The 21014-nt window shown below is 40.1% G+C and overlaps 1 protein-coding gene across 5 annotated transcripts; it reads right to left on the bottom strand.

Moving 5' to 3' along the window:
- Positions 1 to 454: 454 nt before the first annotated feature.
- On the bottom strand, positions 455 to 20747 carry LOC141910801 (DNA repair protein RAD50.L-like). Of its 5 annotated transcripts, none has more exons than XM_074801615.1 (36): positions 20653 to 20747; positions 15367 to 15699; positions 14819 to 14905; positions 14625 to 14726; positions 14441 to 14545; positions 14285 to 14358; positions 14082 to 14187; positions 13682 to 13750; positions 13501 to 13590; positions 13128 to 13266; positions 12775 to 12851; positions 12588 to 12689; positions 12433 to 12502; positions 11860 to 12059; positions 11532 to 11633; positions 11323 to 11435; positions 11134 to 11232; positions 10960 to 11046; positions 10786 to 10878; positions 10471 to 10596; positions 6305 to 6440; positions 6111 to 6224; positions 5856 to 5951; positions 5320 to 5467; positions 5113 to 5170; positions 4807 to 5008; positions 4101 to 4211; positions 3920 to 3978; positions 3701 to 3848; positions 3102 to 3275; positions 2894 to 3019; positions 2263 to 2401; positions 2041 to 2180; positions 1824 to 1957; positions 733 to 864; positions 455 to 629 (listed from the first exon to the last, which is right to left on the bottom strand). In XM_074801615.1, the coding sequence occupies exons 2-36, from the start codon at positions 15493 to 15495 to the stop codon at positions 581 to 583; spliced, it is 3936 nt and encodes a 1311-aa protein (XP_074657716.1). In that variant the 5' UTR covers positions 15496 to 15699; positions 20653 to 20747; the 3' UTR covers positions 455 to 580. The 5 variants fall into 5 exon arrangements, with proteins under 5 accessions (XP_074657716.1, XP_074657717.1, XP_074657718.1 ...); XM_074801616.1 differs by having other exon boundaries at positions 20615 to 20740; XM_074801617.1 differs by having other exon boundaries at positions 20621 to 20727.
- Between the last annotated feature and the right edge of the window lie 267 nt (positions 20748 to 21014).

Genomic DNA, 21014 nt, shown 5'->3' on the forward strand with positions numbered 1-21014 from the left:
AGTTCGGACTAATGGACCGGAATAAATTGCACATCGGACCTAGGGTTATTCATTAAATTTTTTTCGTAGGACGATTCCGATGGTGAATTTAAATCCTGATAATCAATAATTACTCAACAGCTGGGCCAGTTCCACAGTTGTGAGTTAGTTAAATTAACTCTGAGTTAAAATCAGTTCATTTTCAGTGAGTTAACTCAAGAGTCAAATCCTAACTCACAGTTGTGTGTACGAATGGGTGAACATGCAGGACCCTATAGTTACGCTAGAGTTACATCAAAACAGACTCCGAATTAGTACAGTGCAAACACAAACCCATGAAAGATGAATCCAATATGCAAAAAAGCCTCTCTAAGCCTCTGTGATAAATAAACTGACCTCTAAAGATACCATAAAGACTTACCACGACCTTAGAAAATGATGATGAAAAAACATCAAATTTGAAGAATAAAGGAACGTTTTATTGCAAATACAAACATTTTACGCAGTATATATAACAGTCTAACAATAAATGCAATTTCTGAAGAGCAGTGCCTGAACCAGACAGGCTAGTCACAGCGTTGAGGAGCCCTCCTTACTAGTCTCAGCGGCGTAAATTAGCAATATCATCTTTTTCGATACACGATTTACCTCTGAAGCAAAGACAAAATAAAGTTTTATCTCAGAAATAGTTTTATCTTAGAACACGGTTTAATCCCTGTCACCTCCCTCCCTCGAGTCCTGTTTAACACTTACTCATCATTACGATTTATACGATAGAAATAATCGACGTAATCAGATGAACCCAACAATTCCACGAAATCCTCATCGTGAGTGATGACGACTAATTGAAACATCGTTCCCTGATCAAATCGCATCTTAATTATCCTGAAAAATAAACGTATTCAATAGATTATCACAATTAAAGCAGCAATGAATTCCAGTACAGCCGGCCGAGTGTGATCCTATTAACTCAACGGGTGATTTTGAAGTCGGTGATGGGTGTTAGTGTTTGCGTTAGTGATAATATCTACCCCTTGACAACGGGTGTTGCGTTAACACTAACACTGATGTTCCTTTTAACGCCGTTAAAAGCAAGGTATGACAAAAAATGTCCACTCGTCTTTGTGAGGATAGAAAGGAGGGGCACCTTGTAATCCATTCACGACCCTGTGGTTGTGAAACTCAACAGATATCTGTGTTGCCATTGAGGTTCTAAAAATCTTAAGTGTTTCTCTGGTCACTGCGCGCTGCAGCTCAACGAACAAGATTTGGCCCTATTAGATTCAGAATACCAGCAACAACTTCTTGAATAGGAACAAACATCATTTTGATTCACCTTGCAAAATTATAGAAGAAAATGGCCGTTGACATTGTGTATCTTCTCGTCTCAACACTGCCTTGACATTAAGGCCGGTGTTAGTGTAACACTAACGCTACTTAGAACACTAACACCGTAGATCACAGTAAAATTTTTTGTTAACACCAACACCGGGTGGGTAGTTGATTTCTGATGTTAACTCGGTGGTTAATGTTAAGTTAGTGTTAATACCCAGTGTTAACAACTACTGTACTTTAAATTCATGCAACATATATCCGAGTGATTGACCACATAACATACCACAACCACTCTCAAGTCAGGCGGATTTAGTCCTATAAGATCAGCCCAGAGCGGAATCCACAGTAGAGGTTGACTGGGAGAGTAAGGAGGGAGGTGTAAAGGGAGGTCGACTGTGAGAGTAAGGAGGGAGGTGTAAAGGGAGGTCGACTGTGAGAGTAAGGAGGGAGGTGTAAAGGGGGGTTGACTTGGAGAGTAAGGAGAGAGGTGTAAAGGGAGGTTGACTTACTCAACTAAAGCTGCAGCTAAACTCTCGATATTTTCCCTGTCCAGATTTGTAGTCGGTTCGTCTAATGCTAGAATAGCACAGTTAATACAAAATGTTTCAGCCAAAGCCATTCTGATTATCAGAGATGCCAAAACCTGAAAATAAACAAATAAATAACCAATCTAGAACAACTTCTAGTCCTGCACCCCTCTACTCTGAAGAACAGATCAACGCATACCTTCTGTCCAGCACTGCAGCGCCCCCTCATATCAATCGCTTTATCACCTTTCACCATGACAACTCGGTACGAATATGTTTTACGTGTTTTCATTTGACCCGATTCATCGCCGTCCGAGCGTATTTCAATCGTTTCTATATCTACAAAACACAATGGCGCCATCTATTAGCGTTTCGAATGAACCGTGCTATGACTAGCAGATGGACGATATGCGAAACTAACCGTTTCCTTTGTAAGTACTGCGCCACAGATCACGAATAATTTTATTGATTTCATCCATTTTCAAGTTGTGATATTTCATGATCGATTGATCCAATGCGAAGTAATATTTCTCCAAATCGTGTTTCGCTAAATCGGTCGTCTGAAAAAATACAGCAATGCTGAACACCTCAGTAATGACAGGGAGTTAGAGCGGGGAGTAGGGGGAGTGAGAGAGGGGTTATTCTCGATGATATACCTCTAAGTTTAGATAGAGAGGGGAGTGAGATGGAGGGAGTGAGATGGAGGGGAGAGGGAGATTAGGGAGTTAGAATATGGAGTAGGGGGAGTGAGGGGGGTTTTTCTCAACGATATTATCAGTCAGTTTACCGCCAGGGGAAGGGTGAGTAGGGAGAGAGTGAGAAGAGAGGGAGGGGAGTGAGAAGAAGGGGAGTGAGAGGAAGTGAGAGTAGGAAGGAGGGATTGACAGTAGGAAGGGAGAGAGGGGTGTGATTACCTTCTCTTCTATGATTTTTTCTATGTTTACTGTCAGGGACAGGGAGTGAGAATAGGGAGAGGGCAGTAAAAGAAGTAAGGGGTGAGAATAGGGAGGGGAGTAGGAGAGGGGGAGTGAAAGGGAGAGGGATGTGATTACCTTCTGCTCAATGATTTTATCTCTCAGTTTACTGTCAGCGTGTTTCAATTCATCTGATTCTAACTCCCTGCGTTTATCTCTGATCTGATCGACGTAACCCGACAGACGGCCGCTGATTGTGTTTTTCTACGAAAATAATTCAAACATTTTAAACGACCAGTTTACTACGTTAATTCTCGTCCGTATTAAAGTTCTTCACTACGATTACCTCTCGTTTATACTCTTCGATTCGTTTCTCTAAATCTCTTTGTTGTCGACTCAAATTCGCCGTATCGAAATCGCCGCGTTTTTCTTCCAATGATTTGATTTCGTTCCTCAGTTTCTCGATTTCTTGTTCTTTCTGGCGCAAACTCAAATTATCCGATAAATTCCTCTGAAGCATCTGCAATGATAACACGACACCAGTTAGGGGTCGTGCATAAAGTACGTACGCTCGACTTTGGAGCATTTCTACCCCCCCTCCCGCACGCTCGCTGTACGTTTTTTCATAACCCCCCATCAGAGCTCGGACGACGATGTACATATCGACGAAGTGAAAGACAGAGAGTGGGGAATTCCCAGGGGATCCAACAAATGAAGGGGATATTTGTAAAATCACGTTGTGTTTCGTGCACAAACTACGCACTATATACATTAACCCTCCCCCTTAGAATAGTATGTACGCTTTGAGCTTGCCCTTCCACTCCACCTGTACGCTTTTGTGCGGATTTCTAAACCTCCCCTTCCCCCTTAGGTACGTACGTAGTATACGGCCCCTTAACGCAAGACCGCCCTGAAGCGCTGCCTAGTGTTTAATCGTGAACTTACTCGTTGATTGGCGATCTCCTGTTTGATTATTTCCGTGTCCCCGGTTATTTTCGATTCTTCCTCTTTCTTCGTCTGAATGTCGTCGTTTAATTCTCGTATCTTATTTTCACATTTCTTCATTTCGACATCTCGACGTTTGTTCCTATAACTACAATCGGTCGTTCGTACATTATTACGTGCAATGATCGACGTCGACCTATGAATGTAAGTATCGCTTACCTATCGATCGATGATTGTATAGAATTGACGCCGTTTTCGTCATCTTTCAACTCAGCAATCTGAAAATATCCAATAACAATGATTCAGATCCCAGGTTTAGTGCTAACACAGTTAAGTTATAACCCGGGTTACCTCAGTTAGTGTAAACCCGTCTGCACCGCGTTAGGCGCATGATCGTTACCTTGGCAGATGATTCTGCGAGTTGATCGTTTTTATCTTCTATTATTTGACGTTTTTTCTGTTTCAAACGATTCATTTCTTCTTCTAAAGGTTGAATTCGATTTCTAGCGTTCTATAAAACAACAATATAACCAGGTCAGAGACACAGAGAGAGAGGGAGGAGGGAGGAATGAAGAAAGGGAGGGAGTAAGGGAGGAAGAGAGGGAAGGAGTGAGGAAGAGGGGAGGAAGAGAAGGAAGGAGTGAGAGGGCCGAGGAAGATAGGGAGGGAGTGAGGAAGGGAAGGAGTGAGGGAGGAAGAGAGGTAAGGAGTGAGGAAGAGGGGAGGAAGAGAAGGAAGGAGTGAGGGAGAGGGCCGAGGAAGACAGGGAGGGAGTGAGTGAGGAGAGGGAAGGAGTGAGTGAGGTAGGAAGAGAGGGAAGGAGTGAGTGAGGTAGGAAGAGAGGGAAGGAGTGAGGGAAGGAGTGAGGGAGAGGGCCGAGGAAGATAGGGAGGGAGTGAGGAAGGGAAGGAGTGAGGGAGGAAGAGAGGTAAGGAGTGAGGGGAGAGGGAGGAAGATAGTGAGGGAAAGAAGATAGTGAGGGAAGGAAGGAGTGAGGGACAGAGAGAGGGAAGGGATAGGGAGGGAGAAGGAAATGAGAGAGGGAATGAATGAGGGAGTAGGGAGTGAGGGAGGAAGAGAGGGAAGGAGTGAGGGCTGTGAGATACCTGAGAATCTTTATGCAGTTGATCTATAGTCACATTCAGCTCTTGTTGCCTCTCTTGCAATTTCACTTGATCTTGAAGGTTTTTCTGTATAATCAGTCGATCGTGTTTTAACCTGTTGACCTGTCCACCGAGTTTATTCAGGATGTCTTTATGTCGACTGATTTTATCACGTTTCACGTCGTATTGTCGATTTACGCCATCGCTGAAGAACACAACATGACACGATCATAAGTTACAGTTAAACTTGAGCTTAAGTCATCATTTGTCACATTACTTTATAAATCGTCTCTTAAAGTGTTATTTTACCTGTCATTTTGAGCGCGATCTTTCTCTGAATTTACGTCATCAATAGAACGGTCGCAACCTGAAAATGATTCACGCAAATTTTACAAATTTTAATAGTTTTAGCTTAGAACGTCCACCTCCGATCTATGCAGCAGCAGGGTTAAAAGCATCAATTAAGCTAATTAAAGTTGATAGTAATACAACGATGTAATTAATGAGTGTAATTACCGACGTCTCCTAATCGCGTTTTATACTGTTCGATAATGCGATCTTTCTGAGCGATGTCTCTCAATAAACTCGGTAATTGTTGTACATCGGGTTGAATCATTTTCGCTTCGTCTAAATCTAACTGGCGAGCTTCGATTACTGCCTGACACTGAAATCATTCGATACCGTGCGTACAAACATTAGGCCAGGGGTAGGGATTCGAACCCGATGACATCACTAGACTCAGTCTGGGCACAAAACCGTGCCAGGTGCACAGGTTTGTTGCGCGAAAACTTGCAGCCAATCAGATTGCTCAATGGCAAATTCCATGGATAAACTATAAATGGAAACACCCGGGCTAAAACAAAACCAGATTTCTGATTGGCTAATAATGACATCATCTAAGCTGCGTATGTGGCTGCTCACTCAGTCTCAGTAGCGTGGCAGGGCTCGAATCCCTGCCGGGGAAGAATGTAGGGGTAGGGGAGTACTGGGGGAGGCTGAGCCTCCCGGAGACTGAGCTAGAGCTTCCTCTCTCTGTCTTCTGTTCTACTCACATCTTCAATTTCTTCAGTATATTTCGAGATATTCGCTGATAATTCATTCAGTTGATCTTGTAATTTTCGCAATTCATTGTCAGCAATTTGTTTCAGCTAAAATTAGAATAATCAGCAAAGTAACAAAACAGTAACTAAACGCAATAACGGCAGTTTTTACTCCGTGCGAGAAGAAAAATACATAAGAGCGAGTCTTCCACCAAAGCAGTAGCCGTTCTTCGGAGAAAATAAGGGTAGTTGGGTTTTGATACTAACCCGGTCCTGCTTGGGTTTTAATTGTAACATCATAGTGTTCTGGTTCTGCAGTCTCTCTAGTTTAGTCTCCGCCTGTTTCATCCTGGATGGAACCAGCTTCAATTTGTTTTGAAGCTACGACGAAACAATTCGAAGAAATTTCTCGTTAACAAATTACGATTTCAAATGAGGTTTAGACTAGTGTGTGTACTGACCGTTTCGATGAGTTGTTGAGATTCCTCCGGTTCGTCGAAATCTCGTTTACACAGGGGGCAGCACGGGTTAGGCTGTTGTAATTCGGTCATGTACTTCTTGAAGAAATGCGAAGCTCCGATCAGAGATCCGCGTTCGCTGAAATGGAATCAATATGGCTGTTACAGGGGCAGATTTAGGGGGGTGGTCTCGGGGGTCTGGACCCTGACTTCCTGCTGAGGTGGCCCTTTTCATTAAGACAGAGATCGTTAAAACCTATAAATTTGACGCTCAACCTCTCAGAAATTGCATCACATACCTAGGATAATAATCATAATAATAAATTTATTTCCACAATAAAATTACAACATGTCATAAAGAGATATACAAATATGAAATGTTTTAATATAATGTGGAGGAGATTAGATGAAGCCAATGAAGGCTTATAAAATCTCTAATCCCCTAGCATACACCGATTCACTCAACTCATACACACATGCAGTCATACACCTTCACCCAACATGCACCCACACACGTAGTCACTCAGGCGGTCAATCACACTATCTTTCATTCACTCTTACAATCTGGTAATAGATGACAGATACAGACAGATTAATTACAAATTCATTAGATACAATTTAAGTTTTCTTTTGAAAGTATCTATACACGACAGTTGTTTTAAACTTTTTGGCAAATTATTCCAGACAACAGGACCAGAAATTTTTACTGTGAATTGTGTTTTGTTAGTCCGAAATCTGGCAACACGAAAAGAATTCATATTTCTGGTTGAATACGAGTGTATATCAACATTCTTTTTGAAATACCGATTAAAGGAATTTGGCAATTTTGAATTATTGAATTTGAACATAAATAGACTTAATTGAAATTTTGTAATATGTCTAAATTTTAGGATATTCAATTTCTTGAAGATAGGTTCAGTGTGTTCTAGGAAATGAGACATATTAACTATTCTTACTGCTCTTTTTTGTAGTAAAATTAGTGGATTAAGCTTGTTTGCATAATTACTTCCCCAGATTAAATTACAATATTGTAAATGAGGATAAACAAAACTATAATAGAGGGTAATAAGGATATTTGATGGGAAATGCTTTTTTAATCTCGTTAAAATTCCAATGGAGGGTGACACTTTACTGCAGACATATTTGATATGGACATCCCAATTTAATTTGTCATCTATAAAAAGACCAAGAAAATTCGTACTATGTACACGTTTGATTAATTCTCCATTTAACCAAATGGAAGAATTAAAGTGATCTACACGACCAAAAATCATAAAGTGGCATTTCGCAATATTTATTGAAAGTTTGTTTACTTGATACCAGATGCCAAGTTTCGCCAGTTCAGAATTTACTATGGAAACCAATTCTTTGATATTAGAGTTACTATAAAAACAATTCGTGTCATCGGCAAAGAGGATATAATGGAGTAATTTGGACGTATTAACGCAATCGTTAACGTATAATAAAAAGAGCAAAGGGCCTAGAATAGAACCCTGGGGTACACCAATTGATATATTTAATGGAGACGATAAGGTATTGTTGAAACTTAAAACTTGACTCCTGTCAGTCAGGTAGCTTTTAAACCAATCATGAGGAACACCTCGGATTCCGTAATAATCAAGCTTCATTAACAAAATGTCATGGTTAACGGTGTCGAATGCCTTAGACAGGTCCAAGAATAATCCAATAGTAATATTCTTATTTTCCAAGGCTTCAGAAAGATTATCAACAACCTTGGTTAATGCCAAATCTGTTGAATGTTTTGAACGAAAGCCAAACTGGTCGGGGATTACAATATCCTGTTTGTTACAAAAGGAAACCAATCTGTTGTAAACTAGTTTTTCCAGAATTTTTGAGAAGCTAGGAAGCAAAGATATGGGTCGATAATTATTTAAAGAATTAGGGGCTCCGGATTTAAACAAAGGACAAACTTTCGCAATTTTGAGTTCATTGGGAACTATTCCAGTCTGAAGACTACGGTTAAAGATATGGGATAAAGGGAACTTAATGATGTCAATCACCTGTTTTATAACAAAAATACTCAAACCATCGACACCGGCACTCTTCTTTAAGGGGAAACCCGAGACCACATCACTTATTTCATGAGGTGAAGTCGGAAAGAGAAATAGACTTTCATTGACACGTTTATTCATATATTGATGAAAGGATTGCCCTGTATCAGGGATTTGAGTAGCAAGCCTTTCACCAATATTTGCAAAAAAATTGTTAAACTCGATGGCGATGTTTATATTACCAGAAATAACACGTTGATCAGAAGTAAAAGAATTAGGCATTTTAGAATAAATGTTTCTACCTAAAACTGTGTTCAACAGTTTCCACTTTTCTTTCATATCATTTCCAGCAGCGAGCAATTTTTCAGAATAATAATTAGATTCGGCTTTGTTAATAAGCTTTGAAATGAGATTTTTGTACGAGTTGTATTTTGATTTTATTTTTTCTGAACGTGTTCTAATAAATTTCCTATAAAGGTTGTTTTTTGTTTTAATTGCTGCGATAATACCAGGAGTTATCCATGGTTTATGGAATGAGGGATTAATATGATTAACTGGTACCAGAGGGAAAACTTGATTGAAAACTAAAGAAACTTTTTCAATGAAAGTAGTGTAAGCAACTGAGGGATTATCAGATGAATACACTTCACTCCAGTTAATATTCATAAGTAATCTGTTGAAATTAGAAATATTGCGCTGCGAGAAAATTCTAGTTTTAAAAGGTTGTCTGTCAGACAGAGGCTGATCACCACTGCAGATAGTAAATATTGGGTAATGATCCGAAAGGTCGGTCATAAAAATCCCAGATTTGTGAACATGTCGCAAATCGTTACAAAAAATATTGTCAATTAAGGATGTCGAGTCACAAGTTACTCGAGTTGGCTTGTCAATCAAAGGTGAAAAAGAATGAGAAAATAAAGATTCGAGAAATATTTCAGTATCTTTGTGCGTATCATATTTCATGAGATCTATATTAAAGTCCCCCACCAGGTAGCAAAGTTTGTTCTCGCGAGTAATTTCTGCCGTTAAAACTTCAAATTCATCTTGAAAAGTTGGTAATTTTCCTCCTGGAGGTCTATATATTACTCCAATAATAATATTGGATTTTTTATCTAAAACAATTTCGATGAATAAAGATTCGAAAGTATGATTCCTAGTTGATAAGTCTGTCCGTACTTTGAAATTGAAATTTTCCTTTAGGAAGAGAGCTACGCCGCCACCAAGTTGACCATTGGCGCGGGATTTAAAAATACTCGTGTAACCGTTAATTCTATACAAATTGGAGTTAGAATTATTTGAATTAGTCCAAGTCTCGGTCAAACCAATGACCGAAAATTGACCATTACAACAATTCAAAAAATCAGTTAAACTGTCAAAATTTTTGTTGACACTTCTGATGTTATGAGATATGATGGATAGACTTCCCCGTTCAAGAGGAGAATCCTCGTCAACATTAAAGTACAAACAACTGTTGTTTGTACAAGGTATATCAGTTACTGAGCTTTTCATACAAACAACAAGTCATGGTGTTTGACTAATATTCAACGTATTGTTTTTTCCTGGTTTTTTCTATTGAAGGTGGTGTTCCGGATAGTGATCTCTCCTTTCGTTTTGCCGAGGTCGGTGTGCAGAAAGCATCACTAGTGACGCCATCTATTGCCTCGCAAAAGTGTTTAAGCAATGCAAGCTTGCCGGTTTCACTGAGGTGAATACCACTTTTATCGGTCGGCAAATAAAAGTGGTCCAAAGCTTTACCAGACTGTTTAAGTTTCAATATAGTGTCATTATCAATAAACATGATATTCTGTTCCGCGCATAGTTTCCCGATATGGTTGTTAACTGCTATTGCAAGGCTGTTGTACTCTTTTACGTTGTTGGAGTTACCTTTTCTTGGAATGATACTAGAGAAGTGAATCTGGGCTTCATTGAAATGTTCCGTCGTTTTAGGATGGATTATTTCTTCAAAAATACCTAACCCTAGATGGAAGGACCTCACACGCGGGCTTTCACATGGCTGCTTTTCATCCGAGACCCCACCCGTCCTATTTTCCAAGATCCGCCCTTGTGCTATAGACATCTAGCACATATCACCGATAACAGCGCTAATAAATGGTTAATTAGATATTAAATATGGCTACTATGGCAGTCGGAACTTACTCTTGTGATTGATTAATTTCAGTTTGAACTCGTTCTAGTTTATTGTCAACGTTTTGACTTCCACAGGCCGTTTCTAATTCACGTCTCACTAGCTGCTGTTCACTTTCTAACTTCTCAACTTGTTCCCTGAAAGTATTGAAGTCTTGAAAGTTATAAAAGCATCTGAAGAAAGTTGCAGATTCATGTCTCCTGCGAATCCAGCTGTAACACTGCCAAGAGGGTCGTTGGGTATTGAGGCCTCTATTCTATCAATTACAACAATCTGGTTCTCAAAGAACCTTTAAATCCAGGCTCAGGAATATTGCTGCCCTGTACCTTCTCATAGTCTGTTGGGCGAGGGCAGCCGATAGTTTCTTGTTTAATTCGTCTTGTTTATGTTTCTCACGATTGCGATCGGATTCAAGTCGTCTAAAAACACAAAACGAAAATCAAATTGATTTCAAATATGAAATATGAATAGAATTTAGAAGCGAAGGTTTTAAAACTGACTTGATCAATTCATCTAATTTCTCGTGTATTTTTGACTTGTCGATGTTTCCCAGTAAATTCTGAATGGCGTCTTTGTGATTCCTCAAACTGCGATAAAAAAATTACTAAACGTTAGTGAAATCCACGGGCCCCAACTCCCCGATCCCCTGCCCCAGGGGTGGACAGAACTCTTACATAGTTGTCACTTTCTTTTCGACTTCTTGTTTCTGAGTTTGTCTTGATTCTAACTCTGACCGCTGCTGAGCAACTTTATTCATTTCTCTCAAATCATTACTGAAAACAAAAACATCGAAAAAACCTTTATCTCACCGATCGAATTAAAATGATTTTATTTTCACTACATTTCCTGCTGCTGCCGCTTACTCGAGTTGTTTAATTTTGTCGGACAATAATTTTCGTTGTTCGGCTAGTTGTTTAACTTCGGTTTCTAACGCGGGTAAATCAACGGAATTCTCTTCCTTCGCTAAATCTTCTTCCTGAATGCAGAGAATTTAAACCCGGTGATAAAATCACTGATTGTGAGGAAAATCACCGATTGCGCGTATAAGAGCAAAATGAGAATGAAAACTCACAGTTTTACTGAGTTCATCATCAATCTCCTGAAGCCGTGCTGTCGATTGCGAGGCTTGTTGTATTTGACGTTTGATATCTCGAATTTCATCTTGATTTATTCTCTAAAATGAAAATTCATCAAAACCCTCCTGAGCTTCTTATAAATCATTGTTCTTCTTGTCCCCTCAATGTTCTCTCTAGAGCCATACGTAACAGGAGCTCCATCCTCTGACTCCCCCACCCCTCACCCCTTGACTCATGCTCTCTCCTCCCCACCCCTCCACTGTATATACTCACCCCGACTATAGCTCCCTCCTCCCTTCTCCCCTCACCCCGATATATACTCACTATGTTTTTATTATTCATACATTCCGTTTGTTCGTGTTTCACTTTTTCGTCTCTAATTTCATCTATTTTCAGTTGAATGTCCGATTCCCGAGAATCGAACGAATTCTTTAGATCGTCGCGTTCTGAATTCAACGACTGCTGTTTACGACGCAGTTTATCGACAAAACTGGTGATGTCATCATCGGTGACATCATCAAAGCCTGTGTGCACAACAAAAGTCAATTGGTTATCAATGAAAAAGATGGCTCCCTCCATTATTCCCCTTATGACATCATCATATTGCCTCCAAACATTGTCTCCATAAAACAGCTGAGGTCTGAGGTATGTATTCAAACAGCCATCATATCGAACCAGTCCATAATAAATGACTAGAATTTGTATTGGAATGAAATACTCAAGATCTGATGACATCACTTTTTTGTGTATTCCATTTTAATACCCCTGCCTAGCCTTACACAGTGGCAATGTCTCTAAGAGATTCTGACATGTGTTCTCAAAAGGAATATTTGATGATGTCATAGAGTGATTAAAGGATTGAGGGGTGATTAATGGATTAAGGGGGTTAGGTGTTACCGATGAATGAGTGTTTCTCCGCTAACTGCTGAACTCGCTGATTCCTCTTGTTTACATTCTCTTCGTGTTGCTATAGAAACAAAACAATGAAACCGCCTTTCGTGAATTGACGCCATATTTCATCCAATCAAAGAACCATAATGCCGAACACTGACCTTTGCCTCTTGTTGTAGTTGACCTTGATCTCTGAATAGCAGCGTCTGTTTGTTCTGCAAGCTATCAAGGTCAGTCTGAACTGAGTTCAATTTCAACTCATTCTTAAAATAAAACATCATCATTCACTAATGACAACACTGAGATCTAATTAGTACGTGATCAATTAACTTTAATTAATGTAACTACCTTCTCTAATTGGTTTTCATTCGTTTTCACGCGAGATTGAAAATCTTCAATTTCGTCCTTCAATTCAGCGATTGTTCCTGAGGAAAAAACATTCTGTATTCTAAATTAGTATATATATGATTCTGCTTTGGGAACATTCATCAAGGGGATGGTAGGTGAGGTTATGTGGTCAAGGCGTGGTGAGGTCAAGTCAGATGATGAGGTCATGAGCGATAAGGTCAAGTGAGGTGATGAGGTCATTGTAGAATGAGGTCACAGGTTATGAGGTCAAGTGAGGTGATGAGGTCACAGGTGGTGAGGTCAAGTGAGGGGATGAGGTCACAGGGTGATGAGGTCATGAAATGATTATCTACCGTCATATTTCTGTGTAATAGATTTAGCCAAGTCATTTCTAGCAGACATCACTCCAGACGTGATTCCTCGCAGTTTCTCAATCTCTGTCTGAATTCTATAGATTTCACTCGATTGCTGCTGAATTTTCATCAATTGTTCCTTGAAAATGAGAGGTAGAAAGTTTATATAGGGATTTATAGACCAGTTCTATCTTAAACCCGGCCGTTAACTCGGTTCCTAGTCAACAGGGGCCCCTTTTATACACTGGTATCAACTTAAACCTGCGGGCTAACTCAATTCATTTTCAATTGAGTTAACCCCTGGCTTAAAGTTAATACCAGTCTATGAAACTGACCCTCGAGTATAGCTAATACAGTTCAGTTATATTCGTACATCTAATGGTTCAAGTTGTTGATCAAGTTTTCTGATGTGATCTTTTGTAGCCGTTGTTTTTGTAGTCAATTCGTCGACTTCTTTTTTCAACTTGTAAAAATAAAAGCACGGACAAATATCAGAAAAACTAAATTCATAATATTTCTGTCACCCATTTAGAACCAGAACAGTAAATTTTTACCTCTTCGGATCTTTTCTTGTAATTTCGCAGATGAGGAATTTCTATGGAACATTCTTTCAGGATCTGATCCTATCATTTTAGAAATGAAAACCGTCCATCATACTTATATACTATTGCTCTATGAAACAAGAATGAATCAGTGAATCTAAGCAGCTACCGACAGTTAGTATATGCAGCTACCGACACAGTGAGTATATGCAGCTGCCGATACACAGAATCACTGCAGCTACCGACACAGCGAGTATATGCAGCTGAATCAATGCAGCTATCAAAATAGTGAATATTGTAGGTACCAACAGTAAGTTGAGTATATGCAGCTACCAGTACATTAAGTATGATGCAACGACCAACACAGTAAGTATATGCAGCCACCGACACAGTGAGATGCAGCTACCGGTACCTGTTTTTTCTTGGAATCTTTAATACTATCTAAAGCCTTCGTGTAACGAGTCGATGCAAATATATCATCAAATTTCTGTTTGACCATTTTTCCTTCTCCGAGAGGCCTGTTAAACAGAACGGTGAGATTTAAACTGACTGCCCGGGGTGCCAGGATACTGAAGCGAGGTAGCGGGTACCGCGGGTGTCAGAGAGAACGCATACCACGTTGAATCCTCTTGATGACAGAATATCACATTCTCGAGAACAGCTTTTGAGACGCCTAAACTCGCTACCATCTAAAAGTATCATAATATCATTAATACAGCGCCACCTTACAGGTGAATGCTTACTACGCCTCCTGGTGTCGGATACACTAACCTCACGGTCTATCTCGGCGCATCTCGAGCTGATCGAGGTCCAATCTCCGTCCGGTGTTTGACGTTTTATCGTCGATTCCAACGTTCGCAGTTTCGTCTGTTTCGCCTAAAACAATGAAGGTCAAGGTCATCATTGGAATCGTAGTTGGGTAGAAAACAGACGAGAAAGGGTTAACATTTATTACACTTTGCGTCGCGACAAGTTTCCGCGTAACAGTCATGCGTTTTCCAGTGACATCGCGAATCTCTAAACCAACTTTAGCTCTCACTTCATTCTCGTTCGCAATCTGAAAATTCAAATTCAATCAATAAAAGCCTCTATGAAATACTGAGAGAAAAGAGTAAGAGGAGAGAATGTTGCCATAGCCGCGCGATTTACCTTAGGGTCATGCACGAAGGCTGCATTGACCTTGGCCCCTGGCGGGTATTCCCCGGTCGATAAATACTTCAAACATTCGATAATCGTCTGAAAATAGAAACTAATGGTTAAAGATTCTGTGTGGATTAATTCTATGAAGGTGAATCTAAAGTGATATCGCCAATTGACCTGTAGGTTGTTAGGCGTGCGGATAACAACTTATAACTGGTCTGTACGCGGACTCTTATTTTGGCAGTTGCAAATTAAGATATGGCAGAACTTATTGGCAGTAGAACCGGCAACTGCGAGCTCCTGGTGGGGCGCAAGAAAATTTGAAGCGTTTCAGAGACATTTCCAGCCAATGTTATTGAATACCCAGTATTCCATTTAACAGAGTCACTGAAACATTTATGTAATCTAATAAATGTTCCTTTTCTTTGACAAAAATAGCGGAATTCAGGATCTTGTGTCGCATCCCACGCACCCCCAGGGCCCGTATTAAATGTATCGGGCCCCTGCCGCAGGAGAGCTCGAGCGATGGAAGGGGGAGTGATAGGGGAATTACTCACAGTTTTTCCAGTTCCATTCGGTCCCAGAATCAGTGTTAACGGCGTGTAGAATTTCATCGTTTGTCGATCTTTATCGTGACTTCCGAAACTACGGATTCCTTGAATTGCTAAAAAATCTATGCGAGACATGACGACGATACTTCAGCGGTCTAAACTAACACGCGGGGCTAGAGTTAGGGCGAGTATGAGCTGATGAGTCGTGGTCAACTACCGGTCTACTAATATCAGAGAGCTGGAACATTCACGACACAATAGAATAAACACCACTGTCCTGGTTATTCCGAGGTTAGCGAGAGAGTGCCTTGAATCTTTCCAGCAGCTGCTTTTATCTATCTGAAATAATCATAAACAATCATGGTTCTGAGCTCCATTCACAAGGGGGGTTAGTAGAGACTCCGAGTCTGATTAGCTATAATCTGAAGAATACCAGACGTTACAGTGCCCTTGTTGTTTGAGGCTAGCAGAGTAGACTACCAATTACTGCATGTTCACACTGAGCAAGCGAATGTATAATTTGGTAGTTTGTTTGCTTGTTGGTTTTGCTTTATTATCATCATGCAGAGTTTACTAATTGTCTAACTTAAGTTTGTTGCATTCACACTCACAGGGGCTCGTATTTGAAGTTTGGGGGTGAACTGTTGCTTTGATCATCCAATTTCCAAGGTAAAAAGATTGTATATACAATACCTCGGATACTGGATGACTCAACTACAGTTCACCCCCAAAACTTCAAATACGAGCCCCTGAGGATATTATTCCAGTTCTGTAGCAATTAGATGGATTGGCAAAAAGACTCCTTTAGTCCAGTTGAAAAGGAGAGAAAATCCTCCATTTCTTCTTGAATTTGAATATAATTGTCACCATGCCTACGAAATGAAGTCATTTTTCTTGTGGGGTTTCAACAACCAAATCAGGGTGGCGTAGGCATGGTGACAATGTTCTAATTCAAGAAATTTCACAAAATGGAGGATTTTCTCTCCTTTTCAACTGGACTAACTTCGATCCATTCCAGTTATACTAGAAACCATTTGTCTCTTATCTCTCTCCCTGTTTACTTCCTCTTAGTCTAGTACCTAGCCGTTGTTCCTCAAACAGTTGTAGGGAACCGTAGCAACGACTGGTATTCAGACTAACTTCCTCTCTGACTCTGATTTACAGTTTACTTGGAGTTCATTATTGTGTAATATGCTGGGTACTCCGATGTCTATATTTCCTACTCTAGTGGACACTAGGTATGTAGAGGCAGTGTATCTGATCCCCGTCCCCAAACAACTCTTTCCTTCCAGGTATCAATTTAGATTGATTTCCACACTATGATTCTAGTGGGTTTATTGGTAACATGAAGCCTGATATTTTAGAATAGATTCAAATAATGTCATCTGTAAGTTAATATTTCATCCTGTATTCTAATAGGTACTTTATGTATTCTAATGTGTACTTTCCTGTTCTGATGTGTCTTTCTCGGTGGTTCTAAATACCGATCAAAAATGTCCAATACTGACCAAAACCGTCTGATACCGACCAAAAGTAAAATTATTACCGACCAAAATTGTAACAACCACAAAAAGTAAACTATGATACCGACCAAAAGTAAAATAATACCAACCACCATAAGTAAAATAATACCAACCACCAAAAGTAAAATAATACCAACCACCAAAAGTAAAATAATACAACCACCATAAGTAAAATCGGATACCGACCAACTATAGTAAAAAACTGGCGCCCGGCCCCCGCCGGTGTGACCAAAGGTCTGACCGACAAATATACTATAATCGCACAGATAATAGGCCTATCAAATAATTTTCCATGTCTCTTCGATCGATCGACGAAGGATCGATTCAATTTCAATTGTGAGATAATTGGCAACTCTCAAAACAATGCCGCGGCCCGGCCGCGCGCCGGCAATGGCCATAACTATTCGACTTACTTTGATCGGTGACCATCAGTTCAAATTTGAGGTAATTACAGCTTTGTTAGCCTAAAGTAATTATTTGAAATCTTTCACCAATTGAAAACTGTAACTTGCTTATAATTGGAAGGAATCACTCACAGTGTCCGGGAGCGTGAAAGCAAACGCAATTCTACAAATTTTTCAGTTTTGAATGGCAGAGTTAGTGTATAAAGTCTATGATTATTGTATTAGCTTTGATCGGTCGTAAAAATTTCAAAGTTTTATTAGTTTTAATTCTTGATTTTTATTCGGCTTTGGGAACGGAAATCTAAATCTGGCCAAGGACGATGTTCTCAAGTGGCGCCAAGACGGATATACAAAATCATGGTCATGGATGGTGGGTTGGGCAAGATTTCCGCTGATTTTATCCTCACAGTCAAATGTGACCAATTTTCCGGGAATTTTGGTTGGGAGGATCTTGGTCGGTGTTTGGCAGCTTTTGATCGGTATTGGACGGCTTTTGGTCAGTATCAGAAATGGTTTTGGTCTGTTTTGGTCTGTATTCAGCGGCGTAGCTACCGGTGCGGTTGCGGACATATGACAGACCAATAATTACCAAGGTGGTTCTTGTGATTCGTTCAAATGTGCATGATTAAAAAATTTGGAGGGGATTAGGTTAGGATTCGATTTTTCTCGAAGTCACAGTCCCGTGAACTGCGTTGGGGCCAGAAATTATTTTCGCCTGATCGCGGCATTTCATCATTTATCGCATCTGGCAATCGAATGCACGCAAGCAAGGTGAAGGTTGTTTTCTAAGGATTCGAACCTAACTCTTTATATGTATCTATGATTTGGATACCGGTATTGTCGAAGCCATCCTTTTCATTTGACTACACTCTCAGACATTAACAACAAACAATCGACCGCGCGCGTGGCAGCAGTCTAGTATTATTTTGTCATTAGTCAATGCTCGAAAATGGGCCTCAGATGCCCCATGAACCACTTGAAATTTCAAAATTGTAAGGAGGAGGGCCCCAACCCCCCTTACTGAGGGGGGTTTCGATTAACCTTTATTGCCTTCTCCAATGGGGGCCCTCCTCCTTCCATTATTCGCTCCCATTTATTCGCAACGAAGGTTCGAAGGCCCTAAGGGCCTTTGGTGCGCACAACTGCTGGCCTACCATGTCGGACCAATAAGTATTTGGTTGATACTCCCCTGGTATTGGACGGTTTTGGTCGGTGTTTACCCTTTTTCTCTGTATTCTAATGAGTACTTCCTTGTACTCTGATGTGTATTAGGCCTACACGCTGTTCACAGGGAATAAACTAAAGTCAAAGACAGTACACAACATCTTGTGTAGTCTAGTACCTAGTCAGTAACCTGACTGTGGTTGAGTTTCACGATCGGATATTTTCACAAACCACATTGGTATAAGCCCATCGGATTATAAAAAGCTTAACACCAACGATTAGGTAACTAACTAGTCTAGTACCTAGCCGTTGTTACTCAAACAAGTAATTGTAGGGAACCGTAACAACGGGTCATCCTTATTACCGAGATGATGTATTTTACCGAGATGAACCGAGCTGAAATGAAATATAGCATATTTATTTATTCCTTATCGATTTTAACACTTGAAATCATGTTATATCAGTAATAAATACCTTCTAGAGTCATATTTTACTAGGCCTATTTATAATTTTAAAATATTTTGACTTCAAATACGTAAACTCGGTTAGCAATAAAATTTCATTGAATTTGATTGATCGACGATCTCATCTCGGTAAAGTTAAGTTATTTTTCTACAAAAATATTCGACAAAATATGTAAAATATGACTCCAGCAGGCATTTATTACTGATCCTAGGCCTAATATGATGTCAATTGTTAAAATCGATGGAATAAATAAATATGTTATATTTCATTTCATCTCGGTTGATCTCGGTAAAATACGTCATCTCGGTAATAAGGATGACCGGTAACAATGACTGGTATTCAGACTAATGTCTATTTCAACCTGACTTGAGAGCATTCCGGGTGGTCTAGCTCGCTAATTTTTGGTTGTACATACCTGATGAAGGTCTTAATAGACCGGAAAGGACAGGCAGTCGACCTAAATCATCATTTCTTAATCCATTTGAAACTGTGTTGAAGGACATCCAAAAAGTCTTCACTGAAAGGGGTTAAATGAAGAGAAGTGACTCCATGATTTGAAAGTTTAACAATATGTTTCCATGCCTACGTATCAAATTTCAGTTGGTAGGCATGGAGACATATTGTTAAACTTTCAAATCATGGAGTCTCTTTTCTCTCAGGAACCCCTCTCAATGCATATTTTTTGGATATCCTTCAATACAGTTTCAAATGGATTAAAAAAGGCAGTGGATATTTTGCCAATGCGGCATTATTCCTGTTAACGCTATTTTGCCAATGGTGCGTTTTGATTGGCTAATTGATGCTGGGCATGCGCACAGAGGTGCGCGACTTAGAAAATTCAAGGACAGTGTGGAGAACTGAATTAGAGAAAATAGCAGCATAGAGCGGGATTCGAACCCGGACCAGCAGATTGCTAGTATAACGTCTTTCCACTAGACCACCGGGCTCACTGAAAACCACCCCTAATTTTTCACTACATACAGCCTCACCTAACCCTAACCCTATCCCTAGGGGTAAAAACGGACCCTAATCCTCACCCTAACCCTAAACCTAATATAACCCTCTGGACCCTAACCCTACACCCAATATAATGATGTTATTGTTATATTTTATTACTAATACTATATTTTATTATATAAAGCCATTGGCAAAATAGCGTTTACTAAAATAATGCCGCATTGGCAAAATATCCACTTCCTTAACAATATGTTTCCATGCCTACGTATCAAATTTCAGTTGGTAGGCATGGAGACATATTGTTAAACTTTCAAATCATGGACATGGAGTCTCTTTTCTCTCAGGAACCCCTCTCAATGCATATTTTTTGAATATCCTTTAATACAGTTTCAAATGGATTTAAAAATGATGATTTAGGTCGACTGCCAATGCATTCTGGTCCTTCACAAAGAATCCTAGTGTCTGATGACGATGTACCACAGTTGGTTACACCACTAGGATCGTTAGAGCAACGGAGATCACTGGTGGAGACAACCACTGCCAGTGCTGGGTGAATCTGGTCCTAATAAGACTATTATCAGGTATGTAGTACTACCAAAACTGACTGAGCTAGGCCACCCTGTAGTGTATGCTCTCAGTCTCAAGTCAGTCAGGTTGAAATAGACATTACATCTTGTGGCGCTTGCTGATGTAACTGATGATGATACCATTCACGGGGGGTTATATGGGCTTAAACCGTACATAAACCTGTAAAACCTATAACACCACGTGAACCCGACCTCGTCACAGACTGTCACTCGATAAAATTCACTATTAAATGCAGATGATGACCGTGACTGTTTGAAGCGACATCCATTTAGGCCTAGTGGGAAAAATGGCGCCGGATCACCGGGGTTTCCCGATCGAGAACTCAGCAACACGGTCGATCCAATTCAATTCGATTAACATTTATTGCCTTCTCAGCGGTATAGACGGTGCACGCCGCAAAGCGCGGCCGGAAAAGATGCTCAGAAAGACAAATGATTACTTTTATACAGGGAGAAAATAAAAGATTAACCCAAGACTTACGAAAAGGACATGCGGATGTTATTTACTCGCCGGATCGAACTAGAAAATCATGAGAAAAAAGAAACTTATCCAC

This window comes from Tubulanus polymorphus, chromosome 9, assembly GCF_964204645.1.
Source record: "Tubulanus polymorphus chromosome 9, tnTubPoly1.2, whole genome shotgun sequence".
NCBI classification, from domain to species: Eukaryota; Metazoa; Nemertea; class Palaeonemertea; order Tubulaniformes; family Tubulanidae; genus Tubulanus; species Tubulanus polymorphus.

Excerpts from the sequence above, each read along its gene's own strand:
- LOC141910801 (XM_074801615.1), bottom strand. The coding sequence starts at position 15,495 with ATGTCTCGCATAGATTTTTTAGCAATTCAAGGAATCCGTAGTTTCGGA. Across the intron at positions 11,233-11,322 it reads GACAAAATTAAACAACTCGA|TAATGATTTGAGAGAAATGA; the intron begins GTAAGCGGCAGC and ends TTTTGTTTTCAG. Across the intron at positions 3,020-3,101 it reads TCGAAGAGTATAAACGAGAG|AAAAACACAATCAGCGGCCG; the intron begins GTAATCGTAGTG and ends TTATTTTCGTAG.